Raw genomic sequence first — 24,388 nt, 5'->3', positions numbered from 1 at the left:
ATTTATTTTTCATATTTAATACAGATCAATGTTTCTATTTTCCACAGCTAGTGACATTTTGTAAGTTATTCTAAGGAAACTCAACAAAGTAATAGTTTCTGCATAAATCTTACTTGCCTTTGAATTTCTAAATTGAAAAGTTTACCCAGGCATGTTAATGTCGGGGATCTAGTAAGTGTTAAGTGGCAGGTAGTCCTTAGTAGTCTACTGATCTAGTAAATGTTAGGTGTTAGATAGCCCTTATTTTAGTCTATTGAGACTTAAGATCCTCCGCTGAGTGGATGTTACATTTGGTAGGCCATTTCTCTGAGTATCTGAAGTCACTGGGTCCCACAAAAAAATTATCCTCCTCGGTCTTTGAGAGTTCACTGCTGAAATTCAGAGTCCAAAGAACACGTGGAAGCCAAACTGACAGTGTTGAAAAACTGGTTTCGATAGTGTTTTGTTTGTTTGTTTTGAGACAGGGTTTCCCCGTTATGTAGCTCTAGCTATTCTGGGCCTTGCTCTGTAGACCAGACTGGCCTGAAACTCACAGAGATCCCCCTGCCTTTGCCTCCCGAGTGACAGGATTAGATAGAGGTGTGCTCTGCCATACTCAGCTTGGGTAGTGGTTTAACTCTTCCACTGTGGTTGAACATTAGCCTCAGACTTGGGTTAGGAAAACTTCCTGAGGGAGTGCTGCATAAGCTGGGATTTGAAGGATAGGTCACAGTAACCTTGGTGAATGCAGGGGAGGGTTATAGAGCAGCTGGTGTATATCTTTGGGGGAAGAGACAGAAGGATGTGTGTGTGCACACGCGCGCACGTGTGTCTGTGTGCGCGCGCATGCATGTGTGTGTGGTGTGAGGGTGAGGGTAGCAGAGGAATATGGGTGTCTGGCTCTGGCACTTTAGCTTACTTGTTTATTTAAATTTTAAGACAGAGTTTCTGGAGCTTGGCAGGCAGCCAGTAATCCCCAGCCATCATCCCGACTCCATTTCTTACAGTGCAGGGTTATAGCAATGTGCACCTGTAACAAGTGTTTTGCACAGTCTTGGGATGGAATTTGGGTCTTCATGAATGCATAGCAAGTGCTTTTAGTCATTGAGTCCTCTCTCCAGCCTCTAGATCAGTTGGGATGCTGGATTGAGAGGAACGAGAACCGCTGTGAGGAGACCAGCTGGGACGTTCTTGTGCTCTTTGTGAGAAGTGATGGTGCCCCCCGTGGGTGGGAGTGGAGATTAGAATGGGTTGACTTCAGACCCCTGTAGGAAGTGATGTCAATGTATTTATGATTCATTAGCCTGTTGGTGGAAGGGAGGGACAGATAAGGCATGGTCTTTATGTGTTAAGTTTGCTTCCATGGCCCACTGTGGTGTTATCATGGAACAGTAGGGAGACAGAAAGGTTGAGATGCATGCAGAAATCATATGCTTCTGTTTGATATTTTCATATTCTAACTCTTTTCAAGAGAGATGTCAGATAATTATGCCAGCACCAAGGCAGTGGTTCTCAACCTATGGGTTGCGACCCCTTTGGGGAGTTGAATATTGAATGTCCCTTTCACACGGATCACTTAAGACCTTTGGAAAACAGCATATTTGCATTATGATACAATGCAGTTATGAAGTAGAAATGCAAATAATTTTATGGTTGGGGGTCACCACAACATGAGGAACTGTGTTATAAAGGGTTGCAGTTTTAGGGAAGTTGAGAATTGCTGCACTAAGACCTGGAGAGGACATCTGGGCTGCACAGGTGGGTTTTCTGAGTCATCTCCATATAGGTGGTAAGGTTTTCAGGACTAATGTGATTATTTAGGGAGAAGATATGGTGAGGGGGAAATGAGGTCATTGACCAAGGGTTATGAATTAGCCAAAGTAACATTAAAGTAAATAACAAGATAACAAGATGTGATAGGCGTACGTTAGGGATGAGCTCTCAGAAGCAAGGGGAGGTAGAATTTCAACGGTGAGTTCAGTCATTGGTTTTGTGACTGTTGTGACCTTCGTGACTGTGTTGTGATCCCACTGGCTTTGCTGCCATTGGGGCTGTTATTGAATTTAGTAAGGGATGTGTGAGAAGTCAGGGAATAGTGCCACACCGAGGGAGAGCAGCTTTGATCATGTGATAAAAGTAGAGGGTCAGTCTTTAGGGAAGGTGTGTGTGTGTGTGTGTGTGTGTGTGTGAGAGAGAGAAAGAGAGAGAGAGAGAGAGAGAGAGAGAGAGAGAGAGAGAGAGAGAGAGTTTCTAAAATGTTTACCAAGAAAGAATGGTTATATAGCCGAGTGCGAGAAAGAATGAATACTCAGGTAAAGATTTTACAACCTCCCATGGTCCAGTTCCCCATGCAGATTGCCCCTCTTCCTGAACTGATGAGGTTGAGAAAAGTGTGTGTTCTTGTAAGTTGACCTATGAGTTGTTTTCTTCCTGATATACAAATCTTTGTTAGCATTAAGTTGGGTGATGATTGTATAGCTGCTTGGGCATGTCAAAGTCTGAGAATCATCATGTAGTTCAAGTGTTAATCATTTCAATCTGCATTAAGGCACTATTGATTTAGTGTTATGGATTTGAATTGAAATCCATCAGAAAATATTTCAGTTAAAAATTTAATAGCCATTTGGGCATAAAATAGTCAAACTGCACCAAAGGAGGGAGAGAAACAGAGTGTGATCCAATGTCACTTTTGAACTAATTTGGTCTCTCTATCACTTTATATCTTCTTAGAAAAGTTCATCTCAAATGTGACTTGTTAGTCCTCTGCCTGTTATCTCTACACTTTTGCTTATCAAAGTAAGACATACATCGGTTTATTTATGTGGTAGTCAGTTGTACCCTTTAAGGTAGTTGAGGTCTCTCATCTTTCTGGTTTGAGTCATTGCTCTCGTTTGAGAATACCATCATGTTATTTTAGGGATTAGATCTGTTAAATTAGTGGTGTTGTCTTCTTATTTGGCCTTGACCCCCTTAAATTTTACCTTCCATGAAAGTGGGGAGAGTATTGCTCATCTCAGAAGCTGTTATGGATTTTATTGCGTGACACATTTAAGATTCATTAGCACATCATGTAATCTACATGAAGGGGCTAATGAAGGGCCAAGATGTAGACTGTTTGCCTACCAAGCTCAAAGCCCCAGGCTTAATTTCAAACACCGTATAAATGGGGCATGTTGACTATTTTTTCTATAATCCCAGCACTCAGGAGATGGAAGCAGAAAGATCAGAAGTTTGAGGTCTTCCTCTACTATCGACCTGGAATACGGAGTCCCCATCTTAAATAAAAGAGACTGATGAATGTTAGTTCAACTCATTTTGCTTTCTGTCAATTAGAAGAACAGAACAATAAGATTCATGGTGTATAGTCATCTGCTTTTTAAGTCATTTGGTTAGTAATAAAGCATGTATTTGGGAAAATAGTGCTTTTCTCCCTCACATGGCTACCTCCCTCTCTGCATATGCTTTTAAATGGAACCCTTCTTTGAGAGGATGCTAAGCCATCTTCTCATTGAAATTATAATGTGTACTGATTATTGTTTCCTTGATATTGCTCCAAGGCCTGGGCTGAGTCCCTTGTGTAAGCATTTCTCTCACTTGGTGCTTAGAACAGTAGGGCTGGACTCTGCCTCCTTCAGCATGGAAGTTAGTGGTAGAGCCTGGCATGCGCAGCCCAGGATTTCCCAACACTTGCTCACTACAGTGTATGGAAGTGCAAGATCCAGGTGATGCTGGTGTGATGGAAATAAAACGGTCATGGATGCCTTCGGGTTGACTATGAGTCAGTTTGCATCCTTTCTGGATTCATTCTCATTCATGTCCATCCTTTCCTTGCTCAGTCATGATCCTTGTTTACCCTTGTTTTACAGTGTTCTTGGCCCCTTGTTCATCTTGAGCCCCTTGTTCATCCTTGACCCCTTGTTTATTCTTGACTTAGTCACCATGTCCTCCCCACCTCTCTTGTTCAGGTGACAGAAGGGAAGCAGGACCTGGAAAGAGCCTCTCAGCTGTCCCGGAAGATGAGGAAGGAAGCCGACACTCTCTCCGAATGGCTTTCTGCCACGGAGGCAGAACTGGTGCAGAAGTCCACATCGGAAGGTGTGATGGGTGACCTGGACACAGAGATCTCCTGGGCTAAAGTGAGTTTCCCTTGGGATGGGCTGTTGGTGCCATACCGGTGGCATTTGTTTGGGATAATCTCGGTGGACACTATCTCTACTTCGTATTAACCATAGCTTCTACTTTTCTTCATTGCTTTCTTTCCTGGTTTTCTGTTCTGGGAAGAATATTTTAAATATAATTTGTTTGCTTACTGTCGGTTTCTTTCTGTAGCCTGGGCTGGCCCTGTACAGGATGGCTGTAAATCTGCAGTAGTCAGGCTTCCTCAGCTTCTCAATGCCAGGATTACAGTAATGTGCACGTGTGTACTGTGCGTATTTGTGTGTATGTGTGTATACATACTGTGTGTATTTGTGTCTGTGAGTGTGTGTGTATGTTTGTATATGTGTGTGTTGTGTGTATTTGTGTGTATGGTTGTGTTTGTGTATGTATGTGTACTGTGTGTGTTTGTGTGTGTGTGTGTGTGTAGGCCTGAGTTTTACCTCAGATGGGATAGGCTCTTGTTTTAAACATGAAGCCTGTGGATTTGGCTAGACTGACTTGCCAGCATGCTCCTGTCTCTCCTTTCCTGGTGCTGGCATTACAGTTGTGTGCTAGTGTTCCTGGCTTTTCACTTGAGTGCTCAGGATCTGAACTCAGGTCCTCATTATTGGTCAGCAAGCACTTTACCAACTGAGCTAGCTCCCAGCCCTATTAAAAACTTCGTCTTCCAAAAGCATTAAACTCAAATCATCAAGGTCTTTTATACTTTATGCTTAGGTAATATTTGAAAATTTTAAATATTAGAAGTTAAGCACCTTAGCTGAGCATGGTGGTGCATGGCTTAATTCTAGGACTTCTATAACTCATATCTCTGTGAGTTCAAGACCAGCCTGGTATGTACATGGTGAGTTCCAGGTCATCCAGGGCTATACGTACTAAGTTAAACACCTTGAAAATCTATGACATTTTCCCCCACTATTTATTTAGTCTTTGAATTATATACAATACTTTTATACTAATTAATGATCTTTATAATGCAAAATAATTAATCCAGTGATCATAATCACACAATTTAAAGAAAAATCCATACAGTACTTTCCTTGAGCCCTATTTATTTTTATTTGGAATAAACAGGTAACTTGCAGCTTCCTGCTTCTGAGCTGGACACAGGATTGAATGAGGGGTAGGGGACCTCTGTTTTCCTTAGTTTGCTTCATATGAAAGAAACAGGTATGCTTGAGAGCATGCTGCAGATACATGATGGTTGCAAAAACATGTATTACAGAGTCTCTCTGAGTGTCTTCTGTATGTGATTCTTGTCACTCTCATGAGAAGGGACTCTGATGCAACTGCATAACATGACTTTCCCCTTCCCGAATACTCTGTGGAGAGGACACATGGGAGAAAGTCAGGCTGTCACACTGGAAAGAATATTCCAGTTCAGAAAATAGCTTCTGGAAATGGTGCCTGTGCTGTGGGTTGTGTGAGGGATGAGGAGTGGAGAGAGGTGGGCATGGGTTGTGTGAGGGATGAGGAGAGGAGAGAGGGGCGTGTAAGGAAAATGAAGAACACTGATGGCCACTAGTGCATTCTGGATGACTGAAAAAGAAAAGGACCAAACGTGATTTTATTAGATCCATGCTTTTCAAGAAAATATAATCTTCTTTGTTTAGTACACTTTGAAAATAATTCTTCTCCTCTACCATTTCATTGTCTCTCCTCCTTCCAGTCCCTTCCCCTGCCATCCTTTCTTTTTGAGACCGGGTTTCAATATGTAGCTCAGAGTGGCCTTGGACTCTTGATGCCTCAGCCTCTTGATTGTGAGGATTTCAGGCAAACACGATCAGGGCTGGGCCCACTATAATTTCTTTCTTTATTAACTCTATAATGATCACCATCTCACAGTAATCACATACTTTCTTTGGCCTTCTGAATTTCTAGAGTCACAATCTGTACTTTGGACCCAAACTAAAATTGAACAAAAATTATTGCGATGTTGACAAGATTTTTTTTAAAGCCTCTGTTTTTCTATTGTATATTAGAGACAAGTGTAGTGTTTTAGTAATTTTAATTTTTTGCCTTGTTTTTCACTCATGGATATTAAATTTACCTCCATCCTTTTTCATTATTATGTACCGTTCTATGAAGAATATACCCATAACTGAATCTTCATACATTTATAATTGCTTCCTGAGTGTATTTTAGTAGCCTGAAAATTCTCAGGCTAAACAGTATGTCCATTTTAAAATCTTAGATGTGCTGTGAGTCTGTCCTTTAGGGACAAGGACCATTTGTGCATCAGTTCCTTCCTGTTTTTGTTTGGTTTTGAGAGAGCATTTGGCAGCGGTGTGAAAGCTCTTTCTCTGGTTGTTTCATTAAAACCTTTTCCATGGCTGTAGCCACCTGTAGTCCTTTTTGAAAGCTATTTTTTCGGTAGTTTTGAGCATTTTTAAAAAATCCCCAGATTAGTCTCTTAATTTAGATTTCTTTGTTAGGCTTATTAATGCTTACTGTGTTGTGTAGTATTAAAAATCCCTTTCTTAGCCGGGCGGTGGTGGCGCATGCCTTTAATCCCAGCACTCGGGAGGCAGAGGCAAGTGGATCTCTGTGAGTTCGAGGCCAGCCTGGTCTAGAAGAGCTAGTTCCAGGACAGGAACCAAAAAGCTACGGAGAAACCCTGTCTCGAAAAAAAAAAAAATCCCTTTCTTTGCCATTATAGTTGACTTTCTGCCCTTTAATTTTCTTAAATAAACACATAAGTATTTTTCTTAAAAAAGGAATTATTGGATCTCCATTCCTGTTCCTCTAGTTTCACAAGGGCAGACTCTACTCTGGAGAGTTTCTTCATGATCTTTTATAGTCTCATCCTTTAATCCTTTAATATTTTAGTCCATCTAGAGTTTCATTTGTGGTCTATCACAAGAAAGGCTCTCAGCATTGTCCCAAATAACTAACCGATGATCCCAGCATCATTTATTGAGTTGTGAGTTTATTTTCTCTAGTCTAATGTGACAGTTAGTAGACTCTGACTGCATTCTGTTGTTCAGTTTGACCCATTCCCGTCCTCTAGTTCCAAGGCTCTTGAGTGCTGCCATTTTGTTATCCATTTTAATTCTCATTAAAGGGTCCTTGTTGGTACTGGAGAGATGGCTTAGTGGTTAAGAGCACTGGCTGCTCTTTCAGAGGTCCTGAGTTCAATTCTCAGCCACCACATACATGGTGGCTCCCAACCATCTATGATGGGGTCTGATGCCCTCTTCTGGCATGTAGGCATGCATGCAGACAGAGTACTTATGCCTAAAAAATACATGAGTAGATAAATTTTTTTTAAAAAAAGAAAAAGTAAAGAGCCTCTGTCTTTATGATTTTGTGGTTGATATACTTTCATAGTAATGGTTCCCAAATTGGTTACGAAAATTTTGTGTTGATTTAGTTCAAATTTATAGGCTTGTTAGGTGAGAATTTATGTTTTGGCTTTTGTATTTTTGTGGCTGGCGATTAATCCTAGATTCTCCTACATGCCATACAAGTGCTCTGCTGGCCTTGTTAAATCTTTTCAAAATTAAAAAAACAAAAAACATTTGATACTGTTATACATTATGATGTGTGTGTGTGTGTGTGTGTGCACACATATATGTGTGAGTAAATGTGGAATGCAGGCTTTCAAAGAATAACTTCCAGAGTTTGTCTTTCTCTTTTTACCTTTATGTGTGGTTTCCAGGGATTGAACTTGGTTTTCCAGGCTTGCACAGTAAGTGCCTTTCCCTGCTGAGCCATCTTTCTAGCCCTAGGTGGAGCCTAGGCTGGCCTAGCCCCTGAGCTCCACCTACCTCTGCCCCTTCAGTTTATCCTCCAGCAATAGGCCTAAATCCTCATTAACATGTTGTCATATTTTCTCCCAATCCCTGAATTCTTTTACTTTGCCATATATGTTTGATTTTTTCTTTCTAAACATTGTACATATATACCCGTGTATTTATTATATATTATTTTGTTTTTATTACCATGTAGGTGTGCACATTTTCTCTTTTTTACTAATTGCATATGTATATATACATATATATATATACATAATGTTTGGGTGATATTGAGTTGTCTGTATTAATATTTGATCATCCTTTTTTTCTGGTCTTATGGGTTCTATTTTTTGTTAAATATCATACCTAATGGTGAGTTTGTCTCTTGTGAAATATATGCTCCTGAATTCCCACTTATCCTTTACAAATTTGAAGTAGTGAGGATGGAATATACAACCCTCACAACACATTCTCATCAGTGGAGTGGGAGGAACGTTGGTGTGGAGCATAACCACCCTCCTTTTCAACACTGTGTTTTCAGATTTAAGGAATGCATTTATTTTATAACATTTCTAGTTTCTTCACTTGAATATTATGTGCAATATTTAAGATTAAAGTTTAAGTGGCATTTTGATTAGTGAACTCAAGTGGGAATTTTACTCCACAGATTAAATACTGTTTTCAATGACCTTTCTTTACTGAAGGAGTGCAGCAAGTCTGAGCTGCGCAGAGCATGCCTGTAGTTGTTGTTCTCCCAACAGCTTGGTGGAGGAGAATGTCCGCAGGAAATGTCTGAGTGCCGTTTAGATACATCGCTAAGTGTCATGACCAAGACAGTGTCTAAGCCTTGGTTCGCTTTTAGATTTGTGATTCGTGTCCTTTCCGAAATGTGACTTTGCAAACAGTGTCCACATGGGGACTTGAAATCCTTGAAATGGTTGCTATAAATATTGCCTTAAGAAAGTGGACCACTGGGCTGAAGAGATGGCTCAGTGGTTAAGAGCTCTTGCTGCTCCTACAGGGGACCAGTGTTTCCTTCTCGGGACTCAACAACAATCTGCCTGTAACTGCAGGTCCAGGAGGTCTGATGCCTCTGGCCTGAAGGACACACAACCACTCAAATGTGTACACACACACACATAGATGTAAAAAAATATAAAGCTTAAAAGTACTTCTTGAAAAAGAAGCAAGAGTTTTAAAAAGATACAGCGCCAGGAGGTACCTCTGTCCACTGCTTTCAAGAGATTTTTTGTTTTTCACATACTGCATTTTTATCCTGTTCCCTTTCCTGGTAAAACTTCATTTGTGGGTGAGTTCTTACCAGCTTTTTCTTACCTAGAGTGTTCCCACTCGTGGTGTGAAGCTGAAATCCAAAGCTTGTGTTTTGTTGCTTCTCCTCTGACTTTCTGAATCCATATTTCACATCTGAACTTCTTACATTTTTTTTCAAACTCCCTTATTAACCGTTTTGATTTTCATTGTTGTTTGAGAGTTCTAGGTATATCGGTGTGTTGAGTTTTCTAAGGCATTGCAAGTAATCTAGGAAATCATAGACTCTTATGCTGCTGGAGGAGAAAAGTTAAAACATGCAATGCGTGTACATACACACACAGAGAGAGAGACAAGGTTAGGTAAATTTTATGATATTCTGAAAGTCAAGTGGGTTTTTTTTTTTTACCCCCCTAGAATATTCTGAAGGATCTGGAAAAGAGAAAAGTTGACTTAAACGGCATAACTGAGAGTAGCGCTGCCCTTCAGCAGTTGGTCTCGGGCAGTGAGTCTGTCTTGGAAGAGAATCTCTGTGTGCTCAATGCTGGGTGGAGTCGAGTCCGGACCTGGACCGAGGACTGGTGCAACACTTTGCTGGTATGTTACCAGAACACGTCAGTGGTGACGTCTTCTCTTCATAGCTATATATAAAGTATATGGCCCCCATTAGAATTCAAAATCTGGTTCCTGTGTCTCGCGGGTTTGTTTTGCTTTGCTTGTAAATTAACTTTATTATTCAGTATTTTATTTTTCTATTCAAAAGGTATCAAGTGGGTGAATTTATAATACCTTAATGAAAGTAAAATATTCAAACTGAACATAGATGCTTATTATTTAATATTTTAGTAAACATGCTTTCATTTTAATTATATCATATATCAGTTGTTATAATAATATATGCTATGTATCTGTGTGCATACATTGTATGTGCATTGTATCAGTCTTTATAATGTCTTAGTAATGCACTAGCTCAGAGCGAAGAGTATGCCAAATGATGGGGCCTACAGTGAAGTTGCTTAAAGACTCTATTCTTTTTTTCTCACTTATGGAATTGGCATTATTATAATTGGTACCTTGTATTATTTAATGATGATTAAATGACTTTGAACATATAGTGGTATTACATAGCAATATGTTAAACTTTCCATTTAAATTTTTTATAATTATGAATATTATGACCATTACATTTTCATAGTGTTAGCTGGCCCTCTTCCACTGGTAATAAACATACGGCAGCTTCAGTCTCTGAAGTGAGAGTTATCATTTACAAACTATTATTTTATTCTGACACATCTAATAGGACTTCTCTAGCTTATATAATTCCCTTGTAATGGATAGAGATAGAAAAAAGAATAAATTGTCTGTTGAGCATTTTTTCAAATCAGTATATGTAGGGCAGAGGAGGTCATGTGCTTGGGTCTTCATTGGTCAGAGGTTTCTTATATTCCAGTCCATGACCTATTATCCTATTACCCACCTGACTTCAGGTCAATTGTATAATCTGGTACATCACTACATATTCATGTAGAGAAAAGTGCATAGCTAAAGCTGACCATGGAGATGCACACCTGTAATCCTAGCACGTTAGAGACCAAGACAGGGTCAACCTACATAGGAAAGCTGTGTCTCAAAAAAAAAAAAAAAAAAAAAAACAAACACTCATTCCCTCACAAAAAAAATTAGGTCTGGTGGCACAGGTTTGTAACCTTAGGTACTTGGATGGCTGATGCAGGATCACAAGTTGAAAGTCTGCAAACAGAGTAAATTCAAATATATCCTAGACACCTTAGTTAGACCCGGTCTCAAAATAAAACGTAAAAGGAAGGATGGGGATATATCCAGTCATGTAGTCTGTGAGGCCCCATGTTCAAGCTCCAGAACTATAAAGCAGTCGCGCCTCCCTCCAGAAACCCCAAACCAAAACCAAGCCAACTATGTGTAAGAATGTAGCAAATATAGTTGTTCTTTGTTGTATAGAATTGTGGGATGCACAGTGTGCTCTTTGGTGGCCTTTCAAATCTCTTCTGAGATCATCATGTTACTATTTCATTTGATTGTGTCAGCATTATTTTACTCTTCTGTAGAATCATCAGAATCAGCTAGAGATGTTTGATGGACATGTCGCTCATATCAGTACCTGGCTGTATCAAGCGGAAGCTCTGCTGGATGAGATTGAAAAAAAACCAGCAAGCAAACAGGAAGAAATCGTGAAGGTAGACAGCCCTTAGTGTCTCAGGGATGATATGCTGTGGTCTGTTCTCCTGTGCTGTCAGTTGTGTGGGGATTCTCATGCAGTTCACTTTTGAGCATTTGTCGTGATGGGAGAAACTCAGACGGCCATGGATTTTCTGTGACCAGCTCTTCATCTAGGTGATGGCGCTGAAATTTCTTCCTATAACCACGGATATTTATCTTAAATACCTTGAGTCCATAGTAAGCATCACACCCATGTTTGTTTTCGACTTTTCACTTGAAATAATCTCTCTCTCTCTCTTTCCTCTTTCTTTTCCCATCAGCGTTTGTTGTCTGAGCTGGATGACGTCAACCTCCAGGTTGAGAATGTTCGTGAACAAGCCATCATCTTGATGAATGCCCGTGGAAGTGCCAGCAGGGAACTCGTAGAACCCAAATTAGCTGAGCTGAACAGAAACTTTGAGAAGGTGTCCCAGCACATCAAAAGTGCCCAAGTGAGTACTTGCACTTTTATAGAATACCATTTCCCCCATGGGTAGATCATTTTGTGCCAACCTACTAATTTTTAAAGTTAAATGAATTCTAGTAACTTTTTGGCAAAGCAATTGGAGTTACTTATGTGTGGTTATTAATATATAAAGAAGTATTGTTTACTAAATAACTCACAAGTGGTTTCAGAGTCAGTCGACAGTTGGGATAGGAATAGAACAGAAATAATGAAGTCAGGTCCCAAGTTAGGTGTGCTTATCAATCCCTGACCTTGAACTCATCCTCTTAATGTACGTGTTCATAGAAAATGCATGTGTGTGTGTTAATGTTGACAGATTTAAACACTATAAGTAACTCAGTTTATAGTTAGTAGAAAGACATGCTTCCTCAATTTACTAATTCAAAAAAAAAACCTGTATCAATTAAATCGAGGGTCAAAAACAAATAACTTTCTACAAAAGAAAGGTGTCTATGCTGTGTATCTTTCCCATTCTTTCTCTTTTCATCCTTATTTTTAGAGGTTAGTAGGAGAAATGTTTTACTATAGAGTTCTTAAGGCTTGGCACAGATTAGGAGCTTTGGAAATATGAAGTGGAAAAAATGGAAACATTTTGCCAGTATAGAGGGAGAAAATGGTGAACCTTAGATGGCCATCCTAAGGAATTACAGGATGTTGAAAACTTTAAAATAACTATTTAATTCAATCTTTTGTCGGTTATGTAAAAATAACAAAGAGAAAAACCATTTTGTTTTATATGTGTCTAGGAAACAGGTTATTATCTAATCTTGTTTTAAACTAAAATATCTGGTATAGTGGGCCAAAGAAATTTTTTCCATGCTCAGGATTATTATTATTTATGACTTAAAACAAATCAGCAAGACCCTGCTTTAACTTTTATATTCTTTAATCTTGGTCTCCTCCCTTTCCTGTCTTACTGAAGTCTATTTTATCTTTTTAATAGAGTCATGGGAAATTTTTTTTGACAATAAAAACTAATGCAGAGTGGGGTAAGAGAAAGAATAGAGAAAGAAAATTAGCATCGTCCCCACAAATGACCTTTGCAAACAATTTCTGTTTCATAACTATTTTTATTCATTGGTAGGTACATGATACTGTAGACGGAAGTTTCTGTTCCACCTTATCCCACAGCCGTTGAATCCCAAAGTCACACACAGAGGTTTATATTAATTATAAACTGGTTGGCCTATTAATTCAGGCTTAGTATTAACTAGCTCTTATAGTTTAAATTAACTCATAATTCTTATCTATATTTAACCATGTGTCTTGGTACCTTTTTTCAGTGCAGTATTTTTATCTTGCTTCCTCTGTATCTGGGTAGTGACTGCAGACTTAGCCTTTCCTCTTCCCAGAATTCTCCTAATATGGTCACCTTGCCTATACTTCCTTACAATCAACGTTTTATTAAACCAATACAAGTGACAAATCTTTTTTTTTAAATTTAATTATTAAAGATTTCTGCCTCCTCCCTGCTACCGCCTCCCATTTCCCTCCCCCTCCCCCAATCAAGTTCCCCTCCCTCCTCAGCCCGAAGAACAGTCAGGGTTCCCTGCCCTGTAGGAAGTCCAAGGACCTCTCACCCCTTCCAGGTCTAGTAAGGTGAGCATTCAAACTGCCTAGGCTCCCACAAAGCCAGTACGTGCAGTAGGATCAAAATCCAGTGCCATTGTTCTTGACTTCTCAGCAGTCCTCATTGTCCGTTATGTTCAGCAAGTCTGGTTTTATCCCATGCTTTTTCAGACCCAGTCCAGCTGGCCTTGGTGAGTTCCCGATAGACAATCCCCATTGTCTCAGTATGTGGGTGCACCCCTCACAGTCCTGAGTTCCTTGCTCGTGCTCTCTCTCTCTTTCTGCTCCTGATTTGAACCTTGGGATTTCAGTCCGGTGCTCCAATGTGGGTCACTGTCTCTGTCAAGTGACAAATCTTTACAGGGTACAAGAGCATTATTTTACAGCCCTTTGCTTTTGTTTTCAAAACAAGAACTCTGAATCCAATCTCCTTTGTTTAGTTTTTTCCTGACCATTATATGTAACAATTTGTAACCAAATTTTAAACAGACACAAACATCCATATTTCATTCTTTGGGAATGTGTATATAGTTTTCTAGGCTACTTCCTGCTGATTGGAGTTGCTGATAATCTTATGGGGACACAAAGAAATTTAGGATTATGGTCAAGTCCTGACTGGAATATTCTGTGAGGCTTGATCATCTCAGGCAGCAGTCTTGAAGCTGTTTTGGATGTAGAACTAAGTGGAAACTGCAATAGAGGTACTCTGAAATGTTGGATCATCTGGGCCATCAGCTCCCATTGGAGACTTTTCAGGGGGTCTTCTTCCATGAAACCTTATTTTTCTTAACCCAGACTGAATCTATAGCTTATCATTTTCTGTGGAAACAAAAACAAAACCTTTTCTCCAAAGTAACATATCTTTTGACTTAAATTTTGAAGTCAAGGCATTTTCAAGATATTTAGGTTGGATTAATCCTGTAGTATTTATAATCAGATGTCTTTTAGCAGCTGTTGCTCTTTCTTCATCAGTCAAACAATTCAAAGACAATGTAATAACATACAGTATTCATGCTGTCTGTGCATTTTCCACCTTTTTGTGACTTTTTAAAAATTCTGTTTATTTTATTTTTATTTTAATTTTTTTGAGACAGGGTTTCTCTACATTCTTTGGTTGTCCTACATCTCACTCTGTAGACCAGGCTGACCTGAAACTCACAGAAATCCACCTGCCTCTGCCTTTCAAGTGCTGGGATTAAAGGCATGTGCCACCACACCTGATCATATTTCATTTTTAAAGGACTTTCTCTATCTTTTTTCTTTTCTCTCCCAAGCCTATGTATATTTTTAAACACACTGTAAACCATTCAAAGGTTTATTTCTGTCTGAATCTGTCTTTACTGTATATCTCTCTTTTTTTCTGACCACATGAGTCTTTAATTTGCTAAGTGATATGGCTAGGATTAAAGTCACAGCTTTGGCCGGTGGATCCACCACACTCCTTGGTTTCCTGAGAGTCTAGGTTCATGGTGGAGGTACTGGCTGGAGCCATGTCTTTACCACAACTCAATGGAGTTTCTAGGTCAATGCCACCATCAAGAATCATGCCATCGGCTGCTCATAAACACCGTTCAAGTGTTTGGTGGCAGTTCTTCTTAAAAGAACTGAACAGTTTTTGCTTCTAACACCGAGTCAGGAAGCCTCTCTTAAAGAAACCTGATGCCTCTGCTTGCCTCTAGAAAACAGAGCCCACTCAGAAAATGATTCTACCAAGAAGTTGTGCTTAACTCTGTTCCTTTATGTCTAGATTCCCTTCTCAAGCTCTCTCAGGTTTTATGTGGATGTAGTTGGCCCCCTTATGTGGATTTGTAGATGAAAGTTTCTGTCCTACCTGGTCCCACAGCCATTCAGTCCCAAAGTAACACACAGAGACTTATACTAATTATAAACTGGTAGGCCTATTAGTTCGGGCTTATTATTAACTAGCTCTTATAATTTAAATTAATCCATAATTCTTATCTTTGTTTAGCCATGTGGCTTGGCACCTTTCTCAGTGCAGTATTCTCATCTTGTTTCCTCTGTATCTGGGTGGTGACTACAGACTGAGCCTTTCCTCTTCCCAGAATTCTCCTAGTCTGGTTGCCTTACCTATACTTCCTTCCTGGCTACTGGCCAATCAGCACTTTATTAAACCAATATGAGTGACAAATCTTTATAGAGTATAAGAACTTTATCTTAGCCGGGCGGTGGTGGCGCATGCCTTTAATCCCAGCACTCGGGAGGCAGAGGCAGGCGGATCTCAGTGAGTTTGAGACCAGCCTGGTCTACAAGAGCTAGTTCCAGGACAGGCTCCAAAACCACAGAGAAACCCTGTCTCGAAAAACCAAAAAAAAAAAAAAAAAAAAAAAAGAACTTTATCTTATAGCATGATACTAACTTAAAAATTTTTATAGCATTTTGTGCATGCTCTTTTCAAATTGATTTTAATAGTGACAATGTGTGGTCTGTTATAATTTCCTAAGTTAATTTTATGGATTTTGTGGTTCCTTGGGAATATTGTGTTTGTTACAGTCATCTTATTTGTCTTTCTTGGCATCAGAGTTTATAAATTATTGAATTGTAGAGGTTGTACAAGGGCTGTTCCAAAGATTTTCAGCATTGGCTGACAGAAGTAGTCAGGATGTGAGAACATTGCTTCCCTCATATTTGACTGTCACTGGATGTTACTTTTCTTCATTAATTTTTATTAAAATCGTTCTTCTGACTTACCTTTTCTGAATAGCTGTGAAAATGTGCCATTTGGAAATTTAATCGTTTTTGAAGTTTGAGTATCAAAAAATTCTGGGAAATTCTTCTGAACATGTAAGGGAGACATTCTCTAGGGCATCCTGGCGCTGGGTGATGACTGGCCATCGTTCCTCTATGACTGTGGCAGGGATGGCTTGACTCATGGCCCTATTTCCTGTAGGGTTTTCTGTTCACTTTGGCATCTGCCATTCTGCACCAAGCAGCCACAGTCAGCTCACACCTCACGCCCCTGGCTTAAGGTTGAAAGATGAGTTATGCTAAGAAGCCCAGATTGTCAAACATCCTTGCTTTATGATGAGTGACATAGAAGTCATTTCAGATAAATGCTGGTTCCTGCTGTGACCCCCACCTTTCAGGATGAGTTTGGAAAATTAAGTCAACTGTATGCGTCAGAGGTCTCTTTCCCTTCCTAGATGCTGATTGACCAGGACCCTACATCCTATCAATGCTTTGGTCCTGCTGGAACTGTTGAAGCTGCCGGGTCTTTCCCTGACTTGGAAAAATTAGAAAATGACGTAGAAAACATGCTGAAAGTTGTGGACAAACACTTGGACTCCAGGAACGATGAGGAAAAGGTCGGCTGTTTGCAAACCCTACTTTCCTTTTTCTTTTCCTTCTCTCTTTGAATTTGCTTGCTTGACATGCTACATGTAACTGAATAAATCCAGATGTGATTTGAGGGTCATTGTCAAAGCTGTCACATGACTTGTGTAATGCTTGAAGTTCACGTACTAATCCCAGCAATTGGGAGGCAGATGCAGGAGGCATGGGAATTCAAGGTCTTTTTTAGGTATATAGCAAGTATGAAGCTATCCTGGACTACCTGAAATCTTAATCTCAAACAAACAATCAGACATACAAAATCATAATGGTGATAATTATAATAATAATGAATCACATTGACTCATGTCTACCCCCTACTTTCTGTCTAAATGTAATCATTACTTAAGGTGTGATAAACTGGCTTTGGAATATTTTATTTTCAAATATAAAGTATTAAAAGAAAATCACAAGCTGTTGCACCATCCAGGCTGTTGTAGATTGCCCACACTGCTCTGTCTATCTCATCAGCTTGATTCTTATGCTGAGCAATGGTGAGTATTGCATCTGTCTGGACACATTTGTCTTTAGCAAATGGTTGTTTCTTTAAACATTCAGATGGATGAGGAGAGAGCCCAGATTGAGGAAGTTCTGCGAAGAGGAGACCATTTGTTACATGAACCCATGGAGGACAGTAAAAAGGAAAAGATCCGTTTGCAGTTGTTACTTTTGCATACACGTTACAACAAGATTAAGGTATGATGGAGTGGTCTCTGTAGCCAATAAGTAACTTCGACATTTTCTCCCATCCAGGCCAGTGCTGTAATATTAAAAGATACTTTCAAGCAAGTCAGTTAGAAAATTGTATTATTTCTTCCACTGTCTTTTTAAGTTTAATTAATTAGTGGGTTTTTTGTTTGTTTATTTTTAAGAGTTAGAGGTGGGACATTATTGTTTTGCCCCCTGAAAGAGTTGCATACAAATAATCAGTATGAACAAATTTTAAATGAAGCATCACAATGCAGTCAGTGTAGAAGAAGTAGCACTACAGTAAAGAAAATCCTTCATTTGCTGTATTTGTCTGTAAATCCGATATATTCAAAAGCTAATGACATATTATGTTGCTAGCACCCAGCAGTCCCCTCCTTTCTAATGTGTTTTACTAGATATGCTGCTATTTTCAGGTAGGGCACTACTCAAAGATGTAGACATGTAAAACCTTATTTGCAATCATCTCTTTTGGACTTGTGGTCATGTGTGAAACCTGGAAGGTCTCCGTCCTCCAAGAAGTGACTTCCTATTTTATTCCTAATTTTTCTTTTTGGGGTGCTGAGCATGCTATCAATATTTTAAGTTTTTAAAGATGTGTATCTGGTGTAGTATGCCTTATTGTCTGCAGTAGGATTCACTGCTCGCTGTCTTAAGTGATTCTCTCCATAGTGATGTTTTAACTGACGTTGTTCTCCAGGCCTCTGTTCTGTCTGGAATCAATTTTGTTTGATCTCCTTAATATCGGAGTGAATTCCTGTGCTTTGGCTTGCTGACTGACCATTGGCTGTTTCTGTCTGCATGGGCCTTGTTGTATGACCAGAATGAAGTGACCATCCATGTCCACCTCTGGCCTCTTTCTTTCTTCGTCAGTTCCCTTGCAAACTATCCTGTTTGTCCAGAAGGAGGAGGCTTCAGTAACATTCTCAGTTATTTTCTTTTTTATCTTGCCACGTAAAGCAGGAATCACAGCCACTAGGCTGCAGACTGGGGACAATTGCCTGGAAAATGTGTGCCTCACAGCATGAGAACTTCAGTGCCCAGAACCATGTGAAAATGCTGAGCGTGGTGGCAGTGCATTCATTTCCAGTGCTGGAGTGGCAGACGGGAGGATCTCAGGGTTTGTTAGCCAGACAGTATAGCCAAACTGGTGAGCTTTAGGCCATGCATAGGACCAGTGAAAGACCGTGTCAGCAGGTGGGTGGTGTTCCTCAGGCACACCTGAGGTCGCCTCTGTCTTACACACATGCACAACCACACACACGTGCATGTACATGCTTGGGTATACAGGTGTACCTGCACATCTAAGAGCACATGCATGCGCATACATATCCACGCATTAAAGCAAACACACAAACCCCGGTGGGTGGAATAACACTATATATATATTTCAAGTTGAATTTAGCGCCAGGTATTTCCCAGTTGCTTGTTATAAGGTGAGAGAAAAGTGATGACATGTGTGGAGGTCAGAGGACAAGGTACAGGGTTTGTCCTTTCATGCTGTAGATCGAGAGCATCAAAGTCAGGTCACCAGATTTAGTGGCATGTGCCGTTACCCACTGAGCCATCTCCTTATGGTGTTTTTAATTGTGGATATTGAAATTGTTTGGAGAATGTAAACAAATGCATAACAACAACAACAGCAACAAAATAGCACCAGCAATAGCAGCAGCCACATCCTTGCCTAAGGGTAGTTAAGTCAGAAACTTTCAAGGTTAGATCTAGGAGTGGCACATTTAAGAATTAAAGTTAAAAACAATAATGCTAAAGTCATGCAAGTATACATGGTATGCTGAACCTATCTCTCCCATAGTCTCTGCCCTCCCCGTCTCACCCCTTCTCATTCCCATCATTCCCCATTGTTCCCTTATAAGTTTTACTTCTATTTTCCCATCATAGATGCCAATATGATTTTTCATACTTTTTTTTAAAATTTTTTTTTTATTAAAAATTTCCACCTCCTCCCCGCCTCCAATTTCCCTCTCCTCCCCCCCTCCCTTCCCCCTCCCTCTCCAGTCCAAAGAGCAGTCAGGGTTCCCTGCCCTGTGGGAAGTCCTAGGTCCTACCCCCTCCATCCAGGTCTAGGAAGGTGAGCATCCAAACTGGCTAGGCTCCCACAAAGCCAGTTCATGCAGTAGTATCAAAACCCCGTGCCATTGTCCTTGGCTTCTCAGCAGCTCTCATTGTCCGCCATGTTCAGAGAGTCCGGTTTTATCCCATGCTTTTTCAGTCCCAGTCCAGCTGGCCTTGGTGAGCTCCCATTAGATCAGCCCCACCATCTCAGTGGGTGGGTGCACCACTCGAGGCTCTGACTTCCTTGCTCATGTTTTCTCTCCTTCTGCTCCTCATTTGGACCTTGGGAGCTCAGCCCGATGCTTCAATGTGGGTCTCTGTCTCTATCTCTATCCATCGCCAGATGAAGGTTCTATGTTGATATGCAAGATATTCATCAGTATGGCTATAGGATCGGGCCATTTCAGGTTCCCTCTCCTCAGCTGCCCAAGGAACTAGCTGGGGACATCTCCCTGGACCCCTGAAAACCCCTCTAGAGTCAAGTCTTTTGCCACCCCTAAAGTGGCTCCCTTAATTAAGATATATACTTCCCTGCTCCCATATCCACCCTTCCTTTATCCCAACCACCCCCTTCCCCCAAGCTTTCCCCATCCTCCCCTTCTCACTTTTCTCTCCCCATCTCCTCTTTCCCCCATCCCACCCCAACCCGAAGTTCCTAATTTTTGCTCGGCAATCTTGTCTACTTCCAATATCCAGGAGGATAACTATATGTTTTTCTTTGGGTTCACCTTCTTATTTAGCTTCTCTAGGATCACAAATTATAGGCTCAGTGTTCTTTACTTATGGCTTGAAACCACTTTTATAATGTCTAGGAACCATCTGGTAGAGAAAACATACAATATTTGTCTTTCTGACACGGGCTTCATTTGCTTAAAACTCTTAAGTTACATTTTTGTTTTCTGCTGACCGTAGAACTTTTAACTTTATGGTTGAAAAAATTCCAGTGTTCGTTTTCTTTACCCCTTCCTCTGTTGTTGGGCACCAGGTTTTATTATATTTAGGGTGCTGTGCTGTAGTGAACTCTAGCATACACTCCGAGTTAACAACCACAGGGACAGAACCTACTTTCCTTTTTTAAAAATATTTATTTATTTATTATGTATACAATATCCTTTCTGCGTGTATGCGTGAAGGCCAGAAGAGGGCACCAGACCTCATTACAGATAGTTGTGAGCCACCATGTGGTTGCTGGGAATTGAACTCAGGACCTTTGGAAGAGCTGGGAATTGAACTCAGGACCTTTGGAAGAGCAGGTAACGCTCTTAACTGCTGAGCCATCTCACCAGCCCCAGAACCTACTTTTTTATGTGCCTTTTCCCATTTGTGAACCGGGATATTCCTATTGTGACATCGGTATGAATTCTTGATGTTGGGTAGACGACTCAGTAGGTGCCATGCTTGGGGTATAAGTCTGTGGACCTGAATGTGGATGCTTTGTGCTCACATGTATGCTGGGCGAATTTGTCAGCCCACCTGTAATTCTGGCACCTAGGAGGGCGGGACAAGTGGTCGCCAGAGCAAGCCAGGTAGCTAACTATTCATGTCAGTCAGTGCTGGGTTCAACTGAGATGCTCTGCCTCAGCGAATAAGGTCCACAGTGACAGAGGAAGACTCTGATCACAGCCTTGGCCTTCTGCATGCATGCATGCATATGTGCACGCACACACACACGCACACATGCACACCAAACACAGACACATACACAAAAAAGAAGCTATAGATAGGGCCAGTGAGATGATCCAGCTGTTACAGATGCTGCCTGCCAACATGAAGGCAATTCCTGAAGCCATGGTGGAATGAGAGAGCTGATTCTGAAAGTTGTACTTTGACGTCCACACCTGATCATGACATTTGTGCACCTGCAGTGGCACACACACACACACACACACACACACACACACACACAGACAATAAAACTTGAATTATATAAGAGTAGGAAATATATGAATGCTTTATAAAATACAGATATCCTTCATTATAATTCAGTTGTATTATATTGTGGGTTTGTCTTTTAGTTATTTTAACACATGCATAGCTACATATTGACTGTAGTTTTTGAGATTTTTTTAAAACTTGTTTTGCCTTCTAAAACGTCCTTTTCTTTCAGAGAGTTGATGAATAGTAGTTCTGTTCCATTTCAGCTTTTTTTCTGCCTTATTGGGTCAATAACAACAAAGTAGAGGATATTATAAAATATTCAGTTCCTCTCTTATCTGTGTGGACTATATTATGGGATGTGAGCCACCCCATGGAACGTCATCTCATTTCAGAGCTCTGCTGCCTGTGCCATATTGTCTTTTTGTTTCTGTGCCCCAGCAGCCCCTGTGTGGCTGTGATGTGTGGTGTATGCATGGGAGTGTGCATGCAGAGGCAGGGGCGGGGGCAGGGGCAGGGACAGAGACAGAGGTAGAGCAGAAGCAGAATCATGCAGATGCCTGAGGAGGGCAGTAGATATTTTCCTATATTGTTCCTTAGTTTTTGAGACAGAGCCTCACTGAATCTGAAGCTCAGGGTTTCACTGGCAGGCTGGTCGGCCAATGAGCTCCCAGCATCCTCCTGTCTCCTATCCCCAGCCCAGGGTTACAAGCACAGGTTGTGAAAAGATTCAAATTCAAACTCCCACTGAGCCATCTCCCTAATCCTCCCTGCACCATGGTCCTCCCCATGCCTTTCTCTCTCTCTCTCTCTCTCTCTCTCTCTCTCTCTCTCTCTCTCTCTCTGTCTCTCTCTCTCTGTCTCTCTCTCTTTCTAAGGCATTTTGATTCATCACAGTGGGAGAAAAGTCTATTTGGGGAGTAGAAAACACATTTTGAACTGCTGAGCTTCTACAAAAAGTAGAGAGGGACAGGAAACCCCTAAGCAAGGTAGTAGATGAGAGCGTCTTGATGAATGAGTATTTGCGTATTATTCTTTTTGCTTGTTTGTTTTAATCTGGATCTTTAGAATGCTGTTATTGATCTGCCCTGTTTACTGTGAAGTCTCAAGTCACTGTGGCCTTGCAGAATAATAGCCTGTCATGTGACCCAGGAAGCATGTGACCCATGATTCCTGGTCTTGCCATTTGTTAGGGAGGTACAGAGGTGTTTTAGCAGTTTCTAGTGGCAATATCCAGTGACGTGAAATGGGGAACAGTCCTGCAGAGAGAAACACCCTCCACCCCAATTCAAGCACTTGTGGAGTTTCAGCCGCTGCTGGTCTCTGAGAAGCAGATCTTGTTAATGGCCAGAAAGCTGCAGCAGGAGGATGGCTGTAAGTTCTCAGTGTGCAAATGCATTCATTGGATTGCTTTCTTTATCCTTAAAGGTGAGGAAAGGGATGCGTGAACCTAATTTTGTGACCTCATCCCTGCCAGGATGGGCTCTTTTAAATGAAATCTAAAAATTTGCATATGTATTTAGCATTGATAAGATATTTAGCATCTTTTTATTTAGAAGATAATAAAATTACGACAATAAAACAATCATTATTGACAAATGTAGTTCTGTTGATGGAGTGAGGAAACCCGTAAGCTTGTTCAATCAAGCGGGCCTCTGTAGGAATGATAACAGAGACTGATTGGTTCCTAGAAGACAGGGCCCACGGATCTTTAATGCTGCTGTGTTGTGCAGCTCGGAGTTTTAACTTCATTTAGAGATCTTGAAAATAATTAATTATAATCCTTCAATGAAAAAGCATGTGTTTGTCATTGTCACTATTGTCCTCAAATTTACAGAAGAATGCTCTAGTTGACAAATAAAGCATAGCCGTGAAAGCTTTGAGCTGGGCATGTGCCTCAGTCGCGGGAGTGTTTGCCTGTGTGAATGAAGGTCCAGGTTCCACCCTCAGCACCACGTACAGTGGGCGTGATGTTGGTGGTCTTAGCACTCAGAGGCAGGAGGGTTAGAGTCAAGGTTATCTCTGGCTGTATAGGGAATGAAGAGTAGCGTGCTGTAGCTGAGACCCTATCTCCAAAGAAAAAACAATATGTCAGGGAAGACATCTGAATTCATCAGTAGCTACACTGGCCATTTGAAAGTTGTATATCAGATCTGAGTTTGAGGCCAGCCTGGTCCACAGAGCGAGTTCCAGGACAGCAAGGGCTATACAGAGAAACCCTGTTTCAAAAAAGCAAAAAAAAAAAAAAAAAAAAAAAAAGAAAAGAAAAAGAAAAAAAGAAGTAGGAGATTTATTTATTAAACTATAGCTATCAAGGAGTAAAGAGGAGCAAGCAGCCCACTGTAGACAGCACTTTATTCTGAGTGGAGGATGCAGAATTTCTACAGTACGGCAAAGGAGGCCTGAGGCCAGCACTTTAGGGCACATTAGTCTACTATGTCATGTGTTTGTGCCCAGCATTGCTGTCTCAAAGTTACATTGATATCATTTCAATCAGAACCCCCATGGCATTTCTTGTGTTGGTTAATTTATTAATTCATCAATCACTGAAACCCGGTCTCATGTATGTTGGCTTTGAACCAAAAGCTCCTCCTATCTCAGCACCACATGGAGGAAGACGATAGGTGTGTGCCACTGTGCTGTTGAGTATGCTTGGAAAACATGTTTAGCTTCAGTTTTGAGCAGCGTGGCCTACAAAGTATTTAATCTATTTGTGATATTGTGGAAGGATGGTGTAAAGACGATCTTTTTTTTTTTTTTTTAAAGATTTATTTATTTATTATGTATACAACATTCTTCTTTTTTTCCTTAAATATTTATTTATTATGTATACAATATTCTGTCTGCAGGCCAGAAGAGGTCACCAAACCTCATTATAGATGGTTGTGAGCCACCATGTGGTTGCTGGGATTTGAACTCGGGACCTTTGGAAGAACAGGCAATGCTCTTAACCACTGAGCCATCTCTCCAG

The 24,388-nt window shown here is 40.6% G+C and overlaps 1 protein-coding gene across 3 annotated transcripts in view; it reads left to right on the top strand.

Annotated features, from left to right (window-relative positions):
- Utrn (utrophin) overlaps nt 1-24,388 on the top strand; it is a 528,929-nt gene that overhangs the window by 205,392 nt on the left and 299,149 nt on the right. For all 3 annotated transcript variants that reach the window (XM_057761785.1, XM_057761787.1, XM_057761786.1), the window contains 6 exons: nt 3,945-4,115; nt 9,561-9,740; nt 11,228-11,356; nt 11,660-11,830; nt 16,575-16,736; nt 17,320-17,457. In XM_057761785.1, coding sequence (XP_057617768.1) covers nt 3,945-4,115; nt 9,561-9,740; nt 11,228-11,356; nt 11,660-11,830; nt 16,575-16,736; nt 17,320-17,457 — 951 coding nt within the window. The remainder of the gene's footprint in view (nt 1-3,944; nt 4,116-9,560; nt 9,741-11,227; nt 11,357-11,659; nt 11,831-16,574; nt 16,737-17,319; nt 17,458-24,388) is intronic.

This window comes from Chionomys nivalis, chromosome 2 (genome assembly GCF_950005125.1).
Source record: "Chionomys nivalis chromosome 2, mChiNiv1.1, whole genome shotgun sequence".
In the NCBI taxonomy this organism is placed as follows: domain Eukaryota; kingdom Metazoa; phylum Chordata; class Mammalia; order Rodentia; family Cricetidae; genus Chionomys; species Chionomys nivalis.
Note: the sequence above shows the minus strand (reverse complement) of the source record. Positions and strands in the feature narration are given on the sequence as shown.